Source organism: Choloepus didactylus, chromosome 9, assembly GCF_015220235.1.
Source record: "Choloepus didactylus isolate mChoDid1 chromosome 9, mChoDid1.pri, whole genome shotgun sequence".
Classification (NCBI taxonomy): domain Eukaryota; kingdom Metazoa; phylum Chordata; class Mammalia; order Pilosa; family Megalonychidae; genus Choloepus; species Choloepus didactylus.
The window spans coordinates 9,291,470-9,311,146 of NC_051315.1; the positions used below are offsets into that span (position 1 = coordinate 9,291,470).

The window sequence follows — 19,677 nt, forward strand, 5'->3', positions numbered from 1 at the left end:
AACCAGCAGATGCCAGCCACGTGCCTTCCCAGCTGACAGAGGTGTTCTGGATATCATTGGTTGTTCTTCAATGAAGGTATCCTCTTGTTGATGCTTTAGTTTGAACACTTTTATGGCATTAGGACTGTGAATTTGTAACCAAATAGGCCCCCTTTATAAAAATTGATCCATTTCTGGTATTTTGCATAATGGCAGCTTTAGCAAACTGGGACAATCTCTATCCTGCTTTAAACCAAGCTTCAGGAATAGTGATCTTATCTGAGAACTCATTCCAGTTTCCACAGAGCTACTCAGAAAAAGTGTAACTTAAAACTATCAGTCTAGTTTCTGATTCTATGAATATGCTTATTATAATTATTTTTTATCACTGAGGTCATTCAGAATACAGATTACCAGGGGCTGGGGTTGGGTAGAGAAGGGGGAATTGATGCTTAAATTATTTGGGGTGATGGAAAAGTTCTGGTAATGGATGATGGTAATAGCACAAATTTGTGAATGTAATTAATAGCATTGAATTACATATTTGAGTGTGGCTAAAAGGGGAAATTGGGGGTTGTTTATATATAGTTACTAAAATAAAAAGAAACCTTAGAATTGTACAAAACACACACAAACAGCTAACAGTTTAGCTCTTGTGAGACTGACACTTCCCTACTCAAATTTCTGAAACTGGAAAACAACCATTTACCCTTCTCTATTTTCATCTGAATAATAGCAATCCTCCTAATTTCCTTTTGGGATCTACTCTGCTGGTCCATTACTTCCTCTCCATCTCCTCTTTTCACACAGCTAGAGAAACCCCCAAGGTATGACAACATTTTATTTATTTAAATAGACTCAGTAAGTAACTTCTTCCTGAGAAGAGGATGTGAGGACAAGCTAAGCCAATCGGGAGTCTTGAAGTTGGAAAGAAACAATAACAAAAAAAAAAAAAAAATCAAGAGATGCAACCTAATACCACGACTGCACCAAATCTTCCTGACATTTTGTAACTAAGACCATTTCCTGTCCTCAAGTGTGATAGAGAAGGGGAAGCTCGGAGGGGGCTCAGCCATGTGCCTGTCCACGCATCCTCCACCAGGTGGCGCTCTCCCAGTATTCTGCTCCCTCCTTCAGCCTCACCTGCCTTCAATTTCTGGCCCAATCACAGCCGGACTTTGGGCACGTGACTTCATCTGTCCTGTGCTCAGTTTCCTTATGTAAGAAGGGGATCAGAACACCCTGCATTCTCTAAGAATGTGAAATAACAGTGCTTGTCTCATTCATCATCTGGTAGGGAAGAGGCTGCTACGGCTGTTGGTGGAAAATTAGGGAAAAATGAAAGTATTCATCTTAAATTATTGGGGAGAGTGAGGTCCCCTTAATCCTTCAGATTATTAGTGTTGGTAAAACAAACAAACAAAAATAGTCTTTCATGTTCCCACGGAACCCAAACCTATGGAAGTAACTGCTTTGGGCAAGTTTTAGCAGCTAAATAAATGTATGGGCTGAAGAAGGATCGTTGGAAGCTAATTAAGAGGGATATGGGATAAATGGGGAATGAAGAAGGTGAATTGCACCTTGTGAAAGATGCCATGTTAGTTAACTAAACTTCCTTGCATAATGCCTTTCTTGGTGTCTTCTTGCAAAATGTTATAATCCCAGACTCGGAGGAATATTGATTTCACGCAAGGCACAATTCTTAAAGTCTTAATGTTTTGTGCCTATGCTATTTTTAAAAGAAATAATTAGTTCTATCCGTCCTAATCATTAATATAATTATTATGTGTCCTTTGGCTTTACCTAGACTCATATTGAAAATCTCTACAGAAGCAGCCTCCTTTCTGCTTAGGTCTTTTCAACAAAGTCACAAAATGTGTCAGAAATAGATTTGAGGCTAGGTTCCAACCAGTAAAGCTTTTGACTCCCAGACCAGGACACTGTTCAAATTTATAGAGTAGAAACTAACTAATGAGGTTCGGGAGAAAATGACCCATGATCAAAACATTTGATGGAGTGGAATAAGCAAATTTCCTCATGTTTCTTTACTGAAGTGTTTCTTAGAACACGTCCACTGGCCAGATTTGGAGAATATATAGTTCTCATCAAATGTTATTTGCTAATGTAGTCCTTTTTATTTTATGGTATTTCAGTTTGCCATGGAACATCTGTGTACAGCTTTCGGAACTCTTCTGCCAACCACAGTTGAGACGAAGCTGCATCAATTATCCATGGCCTTATCTCAGTCTAAACTTAATGTCCCTAATCACAGGAATTGTATTAAGTATCCCTGTACCCTGGAGACCATTGAAGATGTGGCACACAATGTGAGTTCTGAGTAGCTCTGTTTATTTTCATATCCATAATAACAAAAATGATGCTGATGTGCAGTTAGCCAAATGACTGAAACTAAATGGAAATTAATGATCGTGTGATAACCCACCAAGCACTCATGGGACGCATTTTAATAAGTTGCCTAGAAGTCTTAAATCTCTATCAGTTAGAAACAATCAATCAGAACTTCTGAAATATTTTTCTTAACATGAAGTTAAGATTTAAAGGATGTTTATGAAACATAATGTAAGGAAATTCAATAAATTTTCATGAGAAGAAACTGATAATAACTCATTCTTCCAGAGTAAACCAAATTATTTACTTTCCCCTTCTTCAAGGTTTACAGGGATTCATGTCATATATTTTTGTGTTTATCAAATCCAAATTAACTTGGGGGATCTACTTTACAGTACCTTTTATTATTTTCTAAAGAGTCATCGCAGTCTTCCCATGTTCCATATTTCTCACTATAGTTTACATGGCATTTTAGTCTAGCATTCGACCACTGAACCATCCAGTAACATCAGTAGAGAAGCCCCAAAGCCTTCTGTGTGCTCAGCAGTGTAGAAATGAGGGTACCAGGGCTCAGCCATGATCCCCAAGTGTGCCAGTTTGAATGTATTGTGTCCCCCAAACGCCATTATCTTTGATGTAGTCTTGTGGGGCAGATGTTTTGGTGCTGATTAGATTTGCTTGGAATTTGCCCCAGCCAGCTGTGGGTGATGACTCTGATGAGATATTCCCATGGAGGCATGGCCCCACCCATTCAGGGTGGGCCTTGATCAGTGGAGCCATATAAATGAGCTGACTCAAAGAGAAGGAACTCAGTGCAGCTGTGAGTGATGTTTTGATGAGGAGCAAGCTTTCTAGAGAGGAATGTCCTGGGAGAAAGCCATTTTGAAACCAGAACTTTGGAGCAGATGCCAGCCACGTGCCTTCCCAGCTAACAGAGGTTTTCCGGACGCCATTGGCCATCCTCCAGTGGTGAAGGTACCCGATTGCTGATGTGTTACCTTGGACACTTTATGGCCTTAAGACTGTAACTGTGTAGACAATGAACCCCCTTTTTATAAAAGCCAATCCATCTCTGGTGTTTTGCATTCCGCAGCATTAGCAAACTAGAACAACAAGTAACTGAGATAAAGAGGGACAAGCATGGAAACAGATCATTGTTAAGTATAGTTCTAATCACGGAGTCAGATCTCCACTGAAATGGAAGAAAAGCTGAGGAGCAGACATCTTCGGCATATTTGAAAAATTCAGCGTGCACAAAAGTTCCTTCATTTCGCCATTTATTCATATTAAATATGTCTTTTTCTTTGATGTTCAGTTTATTTTCTCCTATGCAAATCCCTCCCTTTTCTGAATTTATGAGTGTTTGCTATCTTTCCTCATGCTCATCAAATTTCATCATTTTTTTCCCTTTTTCAATAGTAACATTTGGCCAGTGTATCATGTCATGCTGAAATATATCCATTTCTTCTGTATTAATATTGCTACCTCATGAGGTTCATCTATATATTTGATGAGCATACTCTCAATATCTTGAGACAGGTTATCATAAGTTGTGTAACATAACGTACTCTAGAATTGATTGTTTTAAAATAATATTTATGGCTTTAGTTGAGAATGAGTTATCGATAATCACTTTCAACATCAGTTTTTTTCCTACCAAAATATTATACTCAATTCTGCACTATTCTTGCTTATCAAGAAGAATGTCTTTTAAGATAGAATTAATCAAACCTTTGTAAAAAGAAGATAGATGACTTTTATTGTTTCCATCTTGTTTCTACATCCCTGCACCTTTTCACTGGAAAGAAATAAAAAAGACCTAAATTGGCCTAGAAAGATTTGCTCTTTTCAAAGTTTTGTGTTCTAATACCATGATATCCCATACCCTTTCAGCTGACTACGGAAGGGCTATTTGATGATTTTCTAGAATATTTCTTTTTCTATGAATTGCCTGTAACTTTCTAGAATTTTGTTTTTTCCCCTCTTAAGGATAGTTACTAGAGACAATGCCAGGGATTGTGGCCAAGCCCATTGATTTGCATATGGTGCTGCTGTATCTTCTTTATCTTTCAGCATTTAGAGTTGACCTTGCAACCAAAATGACAGCTGTTCAACTCAAAAATTCACCTCAAGCTTTCTTAAAAATGAAAAGTGAAGGAGTCATTCAAAACCTCAGAATTCTTATGGCCTTCTCTTAAAGATATATATATGTGTGTGTGTATGTGTGTGTATATATATATATGCACACACACACATATTATATTATATTATATTATATTATATTATATTATATAGCAGAGCACACTTTTTGATCAATTGTCTTACAGAAATTTTGACCTTTTTTATTAACTTTCTTTGTTTAGCATTCTTTTGCTAACTGTACTTTTCCTTTTTTCTTCCTTAAGTAGCTGTTCATTTGGTTTTGTCTCTCCTAACTCCAAAATGTAGATCTGAGATTACAGACCATCCCCTATATTTCCCACTCCAATCAGGCCATGATTTCAGGAGTTTGGGAAAAGGCCATCAGCTTGTGTGTTCCAGCCACCCTAAGCCCTGCCATATCTCCCTGGGAAGGTTCAGAGAATCAATATCTTACTACACACCCAAAACCCATACAAGGCACACAGGATTGGAAGCTTCGAATTGTACTAGTGACCTTCCCATACATTAATGTCCTCTATACCAAGCAAACAAGATCTCTCTCTCCTTAGTTATTTTTATATTTTTTTAAAGTTATTCACTTAACCTAATTAACTTGATTGTGCAAGTAATGGTACAAACCAGTCATATTCCTGTGGATTCTTTGGAAGTTTCTAACTGCCATCTTCCCTATAAGCAAAGTCTCAGAAAAGAAGAGAGTTTATCATACCTCATATGAACATATGCTTTATGGTTAACCGGTATTTTCATCTTCATAACATCTTTTCTTTTGATTTCCATGTCAACTCTTTGAGATAAGAAGAAAACTGAGGCAACCATTTCATGCCTATACAAACTGTGACCCAAGGGCACCTCTGCCCCAAATCCTTGTCTGTTCAGATCATCCAAGGGTCATCTTGATCTCTTTTGAATTCCACACCAGTCAGGGAGCTCTCTGCAATTCCTTGTTTTCTTAATTTGTGTGCACATTTTAAGGGGATTGGTTTCCCAAAGAAAAAGAACATACATTTTTTTGTTTCTACTTCCCACAGTAAGAGAATCTAGACTTCAAGTTTAGTAAATGTTTGTCTAATACAGGGTTCAGAAAACCTGGCCAACCTCCCTTTTTGTATGGTGAGTGAGTAAAGAATATTATTTTGACTTTTTAAATGGTTGAAATAATCAAAAGAACAATACTTCATGATATGTGAAAATTTTAGGAAATTTCAATTTCAGTTCCCATACTTAAGTTTTATTGAAACACAACTACAACTATTCATTTGCACATTGTCTATTGCTTCTCATTATGATGGCAAAAATTGAGTAGTTTCAAAGGAGATGTTATAGCCCTCAAATCCTAAAAAATTTACTATGTGGCCCCTTTCAGATAAGAAACACAAATCCATATTGTAAATGATGGATATTGTTGCTTTCTCTTGGCTTACAGATGTAATAATAACAACTAATATTTGTATTTCTCTGCATAGTTTACAAAAGTACTTGTACATTTTTTATCATATTAATTACTCATGGCAATTCAGCAAGGTAAATATTTTATACTCATCTTACAAATTAGACACCCGAACTCAAAATGGGGATTCGATTGTTTCTGGATTTCAAAACCACAAATGGGATTGGCAGGCATGGAAAGGAAGTCTTCTGAGACCAAATCTCTTCTAATGCTTTCTCGGACAGGATGTGGACTAAATATAATTCTATTTCACTCTTACATGTACCCTATTTTTTGCCTTTGCTTTCCTTATCCCATTGCAGAAACTATGATGAAAAAGGTCATTTACCCATCTTTGCAGGGCTGCCTGTCACTTCTGAATAACAACTTTCTAACCTTATTCGATGCCTTTTTGAGCATTGCACAACTTCTGGAATTGTCACACTCACCCTGCCTGTGCCTGTTTTTGAAATGCTGTTTTTCCTCTTTTACTTGCCATTTTGCCATTTTCTACTGAACATCCTAAAGTCTCAGCATCCGCCAGACCTTCAAGACCAAATTAACACAAAACCTGAATCAGACACCTGCCTGTATGTGCTAATTATTTCCAGAGCCTTTTTCATAGTACTTGCTATATAGTTCTGTTATTTTCACACTGGCCTCCCTCCTGACACCATGGCCCTTTGGAAGCAGATTCCATGACCTATTATGTGATTATTCTCACTCAAAATCCATATCAAAAGTGCTCACCAGTATGTATTCAATTGATGAATGAATGAATTAGGAAAAATAACAGTAACTCTCAGATAATACATGATAATAGAGAGGGTATTATACTGTAACATTAACACTGTTATGCCTATATTACAAATCTAAAAATAAAATTAGAAAGATGTTTGTCATCATGATTACATGGGACTTTGAATAGAAACTGAGAGCTGGTAGGTTTGTATAGGTTAGTGTGAAGTAGCAACACATCCCAAAGTAATTTGGGCAGAGAATAAAAATATGTATGCAGGACCCCCCCGAGGAGCTAGGGGAACATGCAGAAGTGTTGAACTTCCTCACCTGAATTGTTGTTGTTGTTCTCATAAACACTGGATACTGATGGCTTGGTATGTTGAGCCCTCTGTCTTGGGGTTTGCCCTTATGCAGCTCATTATTACAAAGGAGAGGCTACACGTGCCTATAATTGTCCCTAAGTGTCTCGCCCTGAGTACCTCTCTGTTGCTCAGATGTGGTCCTCTCTCTCTAGCTAAGCCAGCTAGGCAGGTGAACTCACTGCCCCCACCCCCATGTGGGAACTTACTCCCAGGGGTGTAAATATCCCTGGCAATGTGGAACATGACTCCCAGGGATGAATCTGGACCTGGCATTGTGGTATTGAAAATGACTCCTTGACCAAAAAGGGATGTGAAATGAAATGAAATAGTTGCAGATTTAAAATGGAGTTGAGAGGTCACTCTGGTGGGCATTTTTGCACTCCATATAGATAACCCTTTTTAGGTTTTAATGTATTGGAATAGCTAGAAGTAAATACCTGAAGCTAGCAAACTCCAACCCAGTAGCCTTGACTCTTAAAGATGTTTGTATAACAATGTAGCTTTCAAGGGGTGACAGTGTGATTGTGAAAACCTTATGGATCACACTCCCTTTATCCAGCGTATGGATAGATAAGTAGACAACTAGGGACAAAAACTAAATGAAAAATAGGGTGGCATGGAGAGCATGAATTGGGTGTTCTTGTATACTTTTATTTTTTTATTCTTTTTCTGATTCTTTCTGGTGTAAGGAAAATGTTCAAAAATGCATTGGGGTGATGAATGCACAACTATATGATGGTATTGTGAACATTTGATTGTACAACATGGATGATTGTATGGTATGTGACTATATCTCAATAAAACTGAGTTTAAAAAAAAATCAATAAAAAGATGTTTGTCCTATAAAATGAAACGCCAAGGAACCTGAATACACACATTGATTTACTACCCATATATCTGATTTCCTGAGTTTGATTTGTAAGTTTGCCTTATCTTTTAGAACTTAAATAGAGAAACCAGAAATGGGCAGTTCAGTATCTATTGCATGGAAGATTCTCAATTCATGCTGTGTCTTAAAGTTTGATTAATAAACTTACCAGTTCCTTCATAGAAAACCAAAAGGAAGAACTTCAGGGCTTGGGGTACACTGTGACATGAGTTCAGAGTCAATATGCCAAGACAAGCACCATGGCAGATGAGAGAGCCCTATCTGTTTATTGGGAGGGACCAGTTGACTTCTACATGGTTGACATTTATGTGATTAAACATGTTTCTGTTGGCCCCAAGTCTAAGTGAGATGCTACCGCCATTTTCGGCACCCATCGAGAACCTATTGGCCTACTCACCCATTCATGGGGGATTGATCTGATGTGGCTACGTCATGGAGCTTTTCCTGCAGGCACAAAGTGATACTTATAGCCCCATGATCCACCCTAATGCTATTTCTATTTCCACATTCATCCAGTGTAACTGGTTATAGCCCAAGAAAGCCTGTTTGGTGTTATTGCTCTTTTACAGCTCTCTTTAGCACCTGTTAGCCTATCTATTTAAAAGGGTTTCCTCTAGTTCATTGAGCAGCAGAAGTGGAGAGCAGAGTATTGCACCAGAGACAAAAACACATTGTTTGCATTAGTCATAGCAGTAGCTAGGTATAGCTAGGTATGCCTTAAAGCAGTATCCTTACTCCCCATTTATAAGCTGTTATGACTCTAGAAAAGAGGCATTACTGATACTGTTTTCCAGATGAGAGATTGAGTCACAGAGAGGGTAAGAGCCTTGCCCAAGGCATAACTGGCAGAACGGACATTAGAATCCAAATATATATTACATCAAAGATGAGGCAGTTTCTTTAGCAAATGAATTTAATTTTCTCAGGCTGGATACCTCTCTTACAGTTTTACTATGACAGAGATAAGACAGATATAGTGCTTGACACTCAGCAGGCCAGCAGCAAATGGTAACTATTTTATTAAAATATTATTACAGTTGTCATCGATGAGAAGTTTTGATTTGTACTAATTATCTCCATAATGTCAGTTTTTCTTAAACAAGAGAGTCACACACGACACAAGCCCTGAAAGACAAGGGCATGTTGTTTTACTGTTTTGTTTTATTGTTTTCCAAACCAAAGTGTCACGGAAGCGAGAGCTGTCGTATCTCCTGTTTCGTGGAACACGTTCCTGTGCAGTAGTGTTCAGTGACATTTCTGCTCTTCTCTAGTGGAAGATGCATTCTAAGACAGCCTTTAATTCTCTAAGGCCCTTCTGAATGGTTGACGTGCCTCAGAGGATGGAGCTGAACTGGATTTACCTCTCTGACTAGTCAGCGCTGTCGTTAGCCCTGCTTTGTCCTCCGATGGGATGGATCTCACAATCACAGACTTGACTTTCACAGCCTCCAGGTGCTGGTGACAGAATTGTGCACGGCCACAGCTCACATACACACAAAATGCTTTTAGGACTGGTCTCTGGCTGTGATTTATAGATGCTGGGACAGAATTTACTGATCAAATCCAGGCCCACTGAAATTTGTTTTTCTTGAGCAGTTACGAAAAATAAAATCCATTCAAATGCTGTTAAAAATTAGCTTACTAGAAGTAGTGTGAGTTTTTCCCCACATGTTATATGTCTGTTTGGATGAAGAGACATCCTTTTCTTTTATGTTATAGGCCTAAAAAAAACAAAGTACAGATATGGAAAGGAGGATTCAAATTAACAGAGCCCTTCACTAACTTCTAATTTTTCTCTGATTATTTTCTGTGACTGGAAAGCAGATTATGAAACCGAAGGGAGGGAAGCAAATATTTTTTTGAGTAATTGAAGTAATGCGTGATGACTAATTAACCTCTGAGATGAGGATGGTCTTATTTACTCCCTGTCCTTCAGCTACCAGTTGGAGGAGATGGAATTTGAAGTCGTGGCTCTCTGGCCAAAATTGGAAGGGCAACTGGAAGGGCAACTTCTCAAACATCACAAATTATTGCAAATATTTAAGATAATTGATCTGTTTCATAATTTAGAATCATATATTGCCTTTTGTGGGGATGTCTGAAAACTTTCCATAGATCGTCCACAAATGATGTAGTCAAGGTCAAAATGTGAAGCCGTGACAAAGCCTGATCTAGAACTCAAGAAAAAGTCTGGGTCAATCCTCTTTCTAATAGCAACTGAGCTCCATTGCTGAACAAAGCATGGACTCCCTTTTCTATGCATCATTTCATTTAATTCTGAGTGATATTTGTCAGTTGCTTTCTACAAATCACAAAATCTTAAAGAAAGAAGTAATCATAGCTGGTTTTTATGGTAGGCTTTGCTGATCATGTACATGGAATTCTACAGAGAGGATTGTGTGTATTATTTAATCTAATCCTCAGAATCTAGGAAGTTTCTGTTTTGTTTTATTGTTTTCCAAATTCCATATGAGAAAACTGAGGAATACAGTGGTTAATTTATTTCAAGTGACAACACTAGGGAATTGGATTGTATGGGATTTGAACTCTGGTTTGCCTGCTTCTAATGTCCATGTCTCTACCATATTACACCCTTCAAGCCTCATTCAGTTCTGTCCTGTAGCTTCTCCATCCCCACAGCTGACCCCAAATCCAAGTTCCTCCCTACTTCTCTACTAAGTGGCTCTGAAGAGGGTCATCAGTGCTTGAATCTTGCTAAACCAATGGTGTACTATTTATTCCACTCTGACTTAGTTTCCCTGGCATCTGATTAAATATTTTGCTCTTTGGGGTCCAAAATACTCATACGGTTTTTCTCTTTCCTCACTGGGCACTTCTAAGTCTCTTTGGCCAGCTCCTCCTCCTCTAATAGATGATTCCCTCCCTTATTTTCTGGTTACCCTTACCCCTAGGATAGATGATCTCATCCCATCTCCCACTTTCTTTCCTTACACACACAGGCATACACATGTGTGCACATATATACCTGTCTATGTATTATACATAATATGTATATTATTATATGTATTATACATAAGTATTTATAATATATATACATGTGCATGCATATATACATATATGCATACAACTCCCAAGAGTCCCTCCAGACTCCTGAGCTGCAAACACATGTATCCAACTATCTATTCAACCTCTAGATGCCTCATTGGAATCCCCAACTTAACAAAACCAAACTTGAACCCATTACCCATCCTTCCGACGTCACAACCCTCATTCCCCAAAACAAAACAAAACAAAATAAAACTAAGATTCTGCTCCAATCCATTTCAGTTGCTTAAGCCAAAAACTTGAATCTTCCTTGATTCTTTTCTTCCCTCATACCCTCTCTCCAATCCATCGGCAAACCCTATTGGTTCAGTCTGGACCCAGCTCCTTGTTACAGTACCTACCATTAGAACCTCTTGTCCAAACCATCGTCACCCTTTCCTGGACTTCTGAAAAAACCCCTAACAGCTCTTCTTCCTCTACTCTTGCTCCCCTATGGCCCATTGAGCAGCTAGCTGTTTTTTTAAAGGGCAAATCTGCTAGTATTACCCTCCTGTTTAACACCCTCTGTCAGTCTTTAATTTCTGTATGCTGGCTGACAAGCCCATTCACAGAAGTCTTAACAAACACCACGTGAAATGAATTATATTTCACTACAATGAATGTTTAGTTTCTCAAATGTATAGAGTCCACTTGGGGTCAATGCTTTGTGAGAAGAAGCAGCGGGAAACATGAGATGGAAAACACAGGGGTGGTTGACCAGGCACAGAGGACCGTCAGGAGAGGCCCTGGGGTTGAGTGTGTGCAGCTGAAATCAGGAGGGCTCCAGAGCCCTGAGCTTGATGTTTTATCAAGTCAATGAGCTGATCTTATGCACATTGGAGCTAGGCAGGCAGACAAGGCTAATTCAACTGAGCAATGAGAAAGCCCATGGCAGTACTTATAGGAATGCTGAAATCAATAACCCCAAAGAGTGCAAGTTTCATGTTTCTCCAGCAGCCCCATAGGTCGTGTTGTATGGGAGTTAATGATCTAAGGAATGATAATGGGGGCTAAGGGATTAATTGTTTGATTCTTCATTAACCCAAGAAAACACAGCAGGACACATTTGTCTTCCACACAAAATCTTACAAAATTCTCTCTTTATTAAATATACATTATTTACAGTTTGAGTCTTTCTTCTGTACAACAATAACCATAGAAAACAAAGAAATCTAAGGCTAACTTTTATTTTTCCCCATACAGTGTATTAAGACATGTTACATCGTCTACAAAACTGACTTGGATTGAGGCAACATCACTTGGGATTTTGTTTTAGGAACAAAAAATCAGAAGGTGGAAAGAAAAAGTTAGACTCCAGGAGATCCACAAACAGAGGTGACCTATTTTGTGCTTTTACCATAATAGAGTCTGACATAGATATATATATGGGAGGGGGCATTATTTTGCCTTTCTATGGTTTACTTGTTAAAAGTAATCTCCCTACTGTCTCTTATTCCTTAAAGAAGAGGACTCCTACATGCCAGAGTGAGACTGATTACACATTTGAGATAGATGCAGTAATGATCTACATAGAGATCAGCAAACTACAGCTCATGGGCCAAATATGACCAGACACTTTTTTTTTGGTAAATAAAGTTTTCTTGGCACACAGCCACACCTATTTGTTCATATATGGTCTTTGGCTGCTTCTTGCCATAATGGCGGAGTTGAGTAGTTGCAACAGACACATCTAGCCTGCAAAACCTAAAATATTTGCTCTCTGATCCTTTATAGGAAAAGTGTGCTGCCTTCTTACTTATCACGTTCTTGGCTCTTGGCTCTTGGCTCCCCCTTCACCTTCACTCCCATCTCCGGTGACAGCTCTTTGCCTTTTTTTACCACTTCTAGTTGACAGAGGGAAGCAACAACCCAACAATACAGGATATCTGGAGATCTGTCAACCACCAGATTCAGAAGGTGAATATTCTTGGTCTTGGCCCTTACTAGACATGGAGTCTCTCTCACAGTATGACTACATTGCTTTAAGCATGGTTTGGTACTTTTTTTGCTTGGATATCTTAAGGCAGGACAAGGTTATACACATCACCACTTACTGCCATTCAAAGAGAAGAGACTATGTTAAAATTTCATGTGAAACCTTTGGGATGGGGGTTGATTATAATGGAAAAATATGATTAGCCAAGTGCCCATAAGTATTATCCTTAAAGTTGCAACAAAAGAGACGACTTATAGAGTGGCCCTTCTAAGAGACTGTAGGGTAATAGAATGATCTTGTTGCATTCCCAGTACCTTTTCACGCCCTCTGAGACCATGGCTGGAGTCTGAAGCACGTAAAACTAGGATGCTAATGAAAATAAGACCATGGTCTAATCACTAAATAAGGTAGCTTCACCTTTGATCATGGCCTCTGATTGTTCTCCTAATTGTGTCTTGCTATATTTTGAAGGATTTCCCTGGGGAGGATTGAAGAAGCGGGTGTTCCTAGATGAACTCAGAAGGTGGGTGTCTGTCAGTACTCACTGACAGAGTGAGGGATGGACAGTCTCCTACCTTCTTATCATGACATGCCTAGGGACATCAGCGCCAACAAAGGAGAGAGATGATCGTGCAACTGATTCCATAACCCCAATACTTGCATCCAAGGGTGTTTAGATTCAGGATATGGATCTAGAAAGTTTTCTAACAGGTTCTTTTCCTTAAAGCATCTGGGTGAGGACATGCTCAGTCTGGGCAGCTGAGATCATTGTGGTGATCACTCTAAAGCACCGTGGAAAAATCCTGATGGAATGAAGCATTTAAAACGAAGGGCTGGCCCAAATGTCATGCAAAGGTGAGTAGCGAGTTCCTCATGCAAAGCCAGTGATATTGCCTCTTTCCTTGATGTGTGAGATCATGATTCAAATGCACTAAAGAGACTCCAGAATAAGGAGCCAGGAAAGTCGGGAGAGCTGCCGGCACTGGTGGGAGCAACGGCCCTCCTCACCTGGGACAGGAGCCCCCCTTCCTCTTGACATGTGTGTGGCCAGGTGTGGCCTAAACACAAAATCACTCCTTGCCTAAATCCTTGCTTATGTCTGCTCAGCCACTTTGTAGATGATAAACATTGGAAAAGGCTGACAACTGGCTTACAATGTATGATGTTTCACTAAAAAAGATGTTTTTCCGTTCCTCCTCAGTGTAAAGAGAAAAATTGCCCAAAAACGCAACACAGTTAAACAGTAGAACTTCATATAAAGGATTCGAATATTTGTCAACACAAAATGGAATGTGTCTCTCCCCACCAAACAAATCTAAGTTGAATTTTGCTTAAATAACAGCCCTATTTTTACAGAGATTTTTTTGTTTGTTTTTTGTTTTTTTCCCCTTCAGGAGATTTAACTACTTGGAATTTGTGAAAGCAGAGCTGAGAACTAGCAGCAATCAAAAAACTATAAGCTAGATAGCTTACCAAGTAAGAGTGTGGGTGTGGAGATGGAGGAGAGGTTAAAAATCCTAAGAACAGTGTATAAAAAGAATTCAGTGGTGTTAAATGTCTTTTAAAGACATTTTCAAACTGTACGAGAGACATGAAATAGCACTCAGTTCTCCTCCAAGTATCCTGAAGGTTTTGAGTTTGCCTGAACCTTCTTTCATTAACCACCTTTGTCATCTACGGGAACAAGGGAGTTTATTTATTTATTTGGCCCCCGGATGACCTGTAGGGTGATTTAGGATTGAGTATGTCCAAGCCTTTCAGTCAAGGAACAATGAATGGCAGAATTGCACACTGTATCTCCAATTCCTCTCGGCAGGTTGGTGTTACAATAGGGTTTTAATGGATTGTAGCTATGGGGGAATTCAAAGGAAGCCTGGGAGTTCAGAGCACAAATTGGCAAGGCTTTTCACAACAAATAATACAACAGACCTGATGCTTATCTCCCTGAATGCTGGTGCCCTGCTTGTGATGCTCTTGTGAATGAACGAGCTCCCTGCATGGAGGTGACACATGACCTTTGGGATTCGAAAAGTTGACCCAAGACACAGAGGGAAACCTGTCTTGGAGAACAATTTTCTGTCAATTATTGACTCAAGGATATATGTCATCTGGTTCTGAGATCTTCCTAAAGAGAGTAAAGTGGTTCATTGGAAAAAGGAGGTTTTAGGAAAAGCTGGATACAACAAAATCCCCCAATTAGTGTCTCTGAGTCTCTAAGAGAAGTGACATGTAGCAGATCATAAAGAGACGGCAGTAAAAGAACTGGGCAAAGGAAGGAGCAGAAGTGGAGGTCCCTTCCTCCCCAAAAAGTGTCCATCTGGTCACTTAGGTATGACCCTGAGAAGGAGAATTTTGTAGTCTCCTGGCCAGAATTGAAACAAGATGGAGAGAAGTCAGCATGTCAAAAAGTTCACTAGAGATGGGACCATTTATTCTGGCTGTCCCTAAAAAGACTCAATACATCTCCTTCCTTCCCTAGGAATGTGTTGGCATAAGTTGACATTTTCCTTGAGGACGAGAAACAAAGTAGCCTATAGAGGGTGGAAGTAACCAAAGAGAAATCAAATTATAGATATTTAAGCAGAATTTTGTTTTTCTTTCAGTCTCTAAATAGTGCTTCACAAAAAAATAGTAATTTTTCAGGATCTGTGTTCTACATTCTATAGCACTTCATGTGTACCCCTATTATAACATCTGCCTCCCCTACTGGTCTCTAGCTCCCCAAGAGCAAGAGCAAGGTATTTATATTTGTATATCTAATGCCTAGCACAGTCCCTGGAGTATGGGCCGTTCAATAAATTCTTCATAAAGGAATAAAGAAAGGAAGAGAACAATCTATTTCTTTTGTTCCGATCCTACTACTGCTACCCTGTGGTGGGCATGGGTCTGATAAAAGGTAGAAGAGAGATGAATACCATCCCTTTATTACTAAGGGAAGCAAAAAATGTTGTTTTAAAAAATCAGCCCCTGCATTCTAAAGATAAATCTCCCATGTGCAATTGAGAGTGAATACAAGGGACTAAGCTATTCATAAAAAATATCTCTGGAGAAACAACAAACGTCTTTCTCCAGAGGAATTCACATAGACACCATGGCAATCTAACTTAAGCACACAATGAATGATGTGGCAGGTGTAAATACGTTTTAGGGTAAGTGAATGTAGTGTCCCTGACATATAGAAAATAGGTTTGTTTGGGGTACATGACGTCAATGAGACAATCCCTTTAGAATACGAAATTGCATGGGTATTCTTTTTTTGTTTTTTGTTTTTACTGTAAATAACTGATTCCATAAAACCTTTTTGTAAACAGCAGTTACCAAAGACTAAAGGTTAAAAGAGAAAGAGATTATGTGGCTGCACATGGCCAAAGTATGCAGTCAGGAGACCAGAACACAAAAGTGGCAGGAAGTGGCTTAGAAGTGATGAGAATGCTTTCAGTATCTATACAGTTAGTTTTAGCATATAGTTGTCCAAGGATTGAAGCCCTCACATGATTGAACGATCTAAAACTACATGGATCTTGGTACCACCAAGAAAATCAGGCAGTTAGCACTTATTTCTAACTGTAAGTTGTGTTTAGTTTTGGAGGATGCAGCTCACTTGCTTTTCACATGCATTTAGTGAAAGTTAGAGTGTTCTTGGGCATTATGCAATAATCCAACTCTGTAAAAATTGTTTATGAATTAGCCCTGAGCCTCCACTTATAAGAGTGGTGTGCAGAATATGCTATGTCTTGGCATTTGTCTTTAGGTATATGGTACATAGTCCATGGATGTGGGAAGGTTGGTATATGTGAGAGGAGCAAATTCTCCCTCTACCAATTTATATACAAGCATATTTAAATAGATAAGAAAAGCAAATACTCTGAGTTGGCTTTTGCTAGTTTTCCTTTTTCTTCTGTCCTCGCTGTCTGCAAAGCATATCCCTTGGTTCTCAGAGACCTGAATAATGAGGAGTTCCAACTTTATTACTCACCCTTCCTTCTCCTTTCCATTTCATTACTGGAGACACAGCAGGCCAGACCAACCGCACTTCATGGTGACTTTTATTTCATGGGACAAAGGAATATGTAGCCAGGCAAAAGGCTGATTTATATAGCCTTTTCCTGGAAATAGAACATTCTAACGTGAAAACTGGAAATAAGGGATAGCAGAGCAAGGAAAAGCTGGTTTCAAAGACTATTCCTCTTATTAAAGGATCATTCATCTTATTGAAGTGAGAGGGAAAAAAATGATAGAAAATAAAACTATGCCTTGGTGTAATCACATTAAGATAAATTTAGTAGGGAAACGATATACTGGGGATGCTGAGATGATGAGGTAAGAATCTACATAAAATTTTAAGGAAAGAATGTATAATCAGAACAATACCCTAAAGTTGAGAAAGCACAATTACAAAATAAATCCTTAACTCATGTTTTCTGCTACTGGAAGAGAAGCATGGCCTGGAAATGGGATGAATGAATGAGCTTGCCATTGTGAGTCTCTTTATGCAAGGGGAGTGTTAAATAATCGGATGCAACACACACACTGAGGACAAGATAGAACACTTGTCAACAATCAAGACTGGCAAACAGCAATGAGGGAAGTGTATCCTCAATCGAATCTGTCTTGCAAAGATAGTGGGTCAGTACTTTCCACATCTATGGATCTTTTTCTCCAAGATGGTCCAGAGACAAAGTGTTAAGTCACAAGGCTACAGCAACATCATCAGGATCTTTTCCACCACCTCTTGAATGAGCTCAAGTTGTCTTTTAAAGGGAATGGCTGTGTTTCTTTGATGCTTTATCAAAAGGGACAAAGACCCTGAAATTTGTCACCACCTCATCTGCAAGTTTAAGCCTGCAAAAAGATGTGTGTCCTCTTTATAGGCAGAGGATGTAGCAGATTTGAAAATGCAGTGTGCTACAGAATCTAAGGACTCTTCTGAAATCAAGCCTAGAGTGACAATAATGTCATACATCAGTCAGTGCACCCTAAACCTCTTAGAAAATGGTTCAGCCAACAGAGGTTGATTCATCAATTGTGTTCTAAAATGTGAAACCTGCATTCACTTTTTTTAGCATATCTTTAATGAGTGGATTGAAAGGAAGAATTCTGTTTGGGATCTCTCTTCTTCCATGCAGCTTTTTTTTAAAAGCTGAATTAAGACAGATTTAGTTCTTTTATGGAACCAGGTACTATTTTAGACTTATTTGGAGTTATGCTGCAGCATATATATATATATTTATGTACTTTACCTTGGTAAATAATCCCAAGAATAACCTAGCTAACATTTCTTACAAAATGGAAGAGGCGTTTGGAAGTTACAGAATATCTACTTCATAGTAGCCTTCTTTTTACCTCCTGGTTTCAAGCAACTATTTCCCATGCTTCCCCTTGACTGATGCTATTATATGCTGTTCTAAAGTGTCAGCCCCATGGAAAAGTACTTAGAAAGGAGCAGAGAAATTGTTCACTCCTATCAGAAGTCCTATATTTTGAAATTTTTCAGGGAATAAGAGCCAGAGTGCAAAAGGAGGATGGGTTAGAGCCCTGGGGCTGCCGATGGAAAGGAAAATGAAACCAATGCAAAGCAAACACCTCTTGTTCCTTTTAAAATGTTGGGGAACCAACCCAGGCCTCTAGGATCTTCTCTTTCTACCCTGGGTTCCCTGCTATGAGTGATCTTGAGTTGGAGAAGGATGTCAGGGAGGACATTACAGGACTAAGTCACAGAGCTCAGGGTGAAGGTAAGCCTGCAAGACTGAATGGCCGCGAAACTGAGGAGCTCGTTTTGGAAACTGACAAACACAGAAATGAATATGCACGTGTGCACACATCTCTTCCTGGGTCTGAAGTAGCAGAGTTGGTCTCTTGAGTGGTCATTGTCACCGCGATAGGTGATGTCAGAGAAGAGGGCAGCAGCAGTGACTGTCGGGTCTCCTGGGTGGGAAAAAGGGGATAGATGCCCAGGTGGAGGCAGGTATTTCCCAAAGAAGAAATGGCAAAGAAATAAAGGGAAGGGGATTGCCAAAATTAAAGACAGCAGAGAGAGAGAGAGAAGGTAGAAGAAAACAGTTACTTTCTTAAAAAAGAGTATTAGGTGACCCTGCAGTTTTTCAGATGAAATATTCCCGCTTGCACTCGCTCACTGCATTTTGCAAATCAATGTCATTTCTAAAGGAACTGTCCAAATTTTCTGGATATTCTTTCTCCTTCATCTGGTTCGTGCGTTGCGACTGCTTGTGCTGGTAAAGGAACCGGGTCATGATGCCGATGATACAGAAAATGATGAATATCACCACTGCTATTACTCCTGTAGAAAAGGGGGAAAGGAAGAGAGAAGAAAATCATCACAGACCTTTGAGGCAAGGACAAGACAAGAGATGCTCTTAGGAGGAAACACTAAAACCCCAAATCTCTGCCACACTCCCAGAAATAAAGACCTGCTTAAATGCTCTCAGTCTCCAGTAACTAAAAAAAATCTCTTTCCTCAGATTAACTAGGGTTTTAAATCATAGAAGGGCTTGTCTGACGAAACAAGAATGCCATCACATAAATATGGAACTGTAATAGCAAAGGATTTCTTAGTAAATTTCCCCAAGACCTGCTTGAAATATGTGTCAGAATGGTTTGTAATTAACACATGCCTTTGTCACCAAGCAATTATTTTAGAATGACTTTAGGATCCTAGAGACAATGTTTCAGTATCACACATCCCAACACAATGTTTCAATATAACACATCCCAACACATGCTCTCCTGCTGGAAATTTGTTTATGCTATATGTTTGTTTTGCCAGGAA

General features: G+C 39.1%; 1 protein-coding gene across 1 annotated transcript in view; it reads right to left on the reverse strand.

Moving 5' to 3' along the window:
- Window positions 1-12,031: 12,031 nt before the first annotated feature.
- The window catches only part of CNTNAP5 (contactin associated protein family member 5), an 860,113-nt gene continuing 852,467 nt past the window's right edge, over window positions 12,032-19,677 (reverse strand). Inside the window, 1 exon segment of the mRNA XM_037849799.1 lies at window positions 12,032-19,188. Within this exon segment, the coding sequence (XP_037705727.1) occupies window positions 18,992-19,188 (197 nt within the window). The 3' untranslated portion in view covers window positions 12,032-18,991.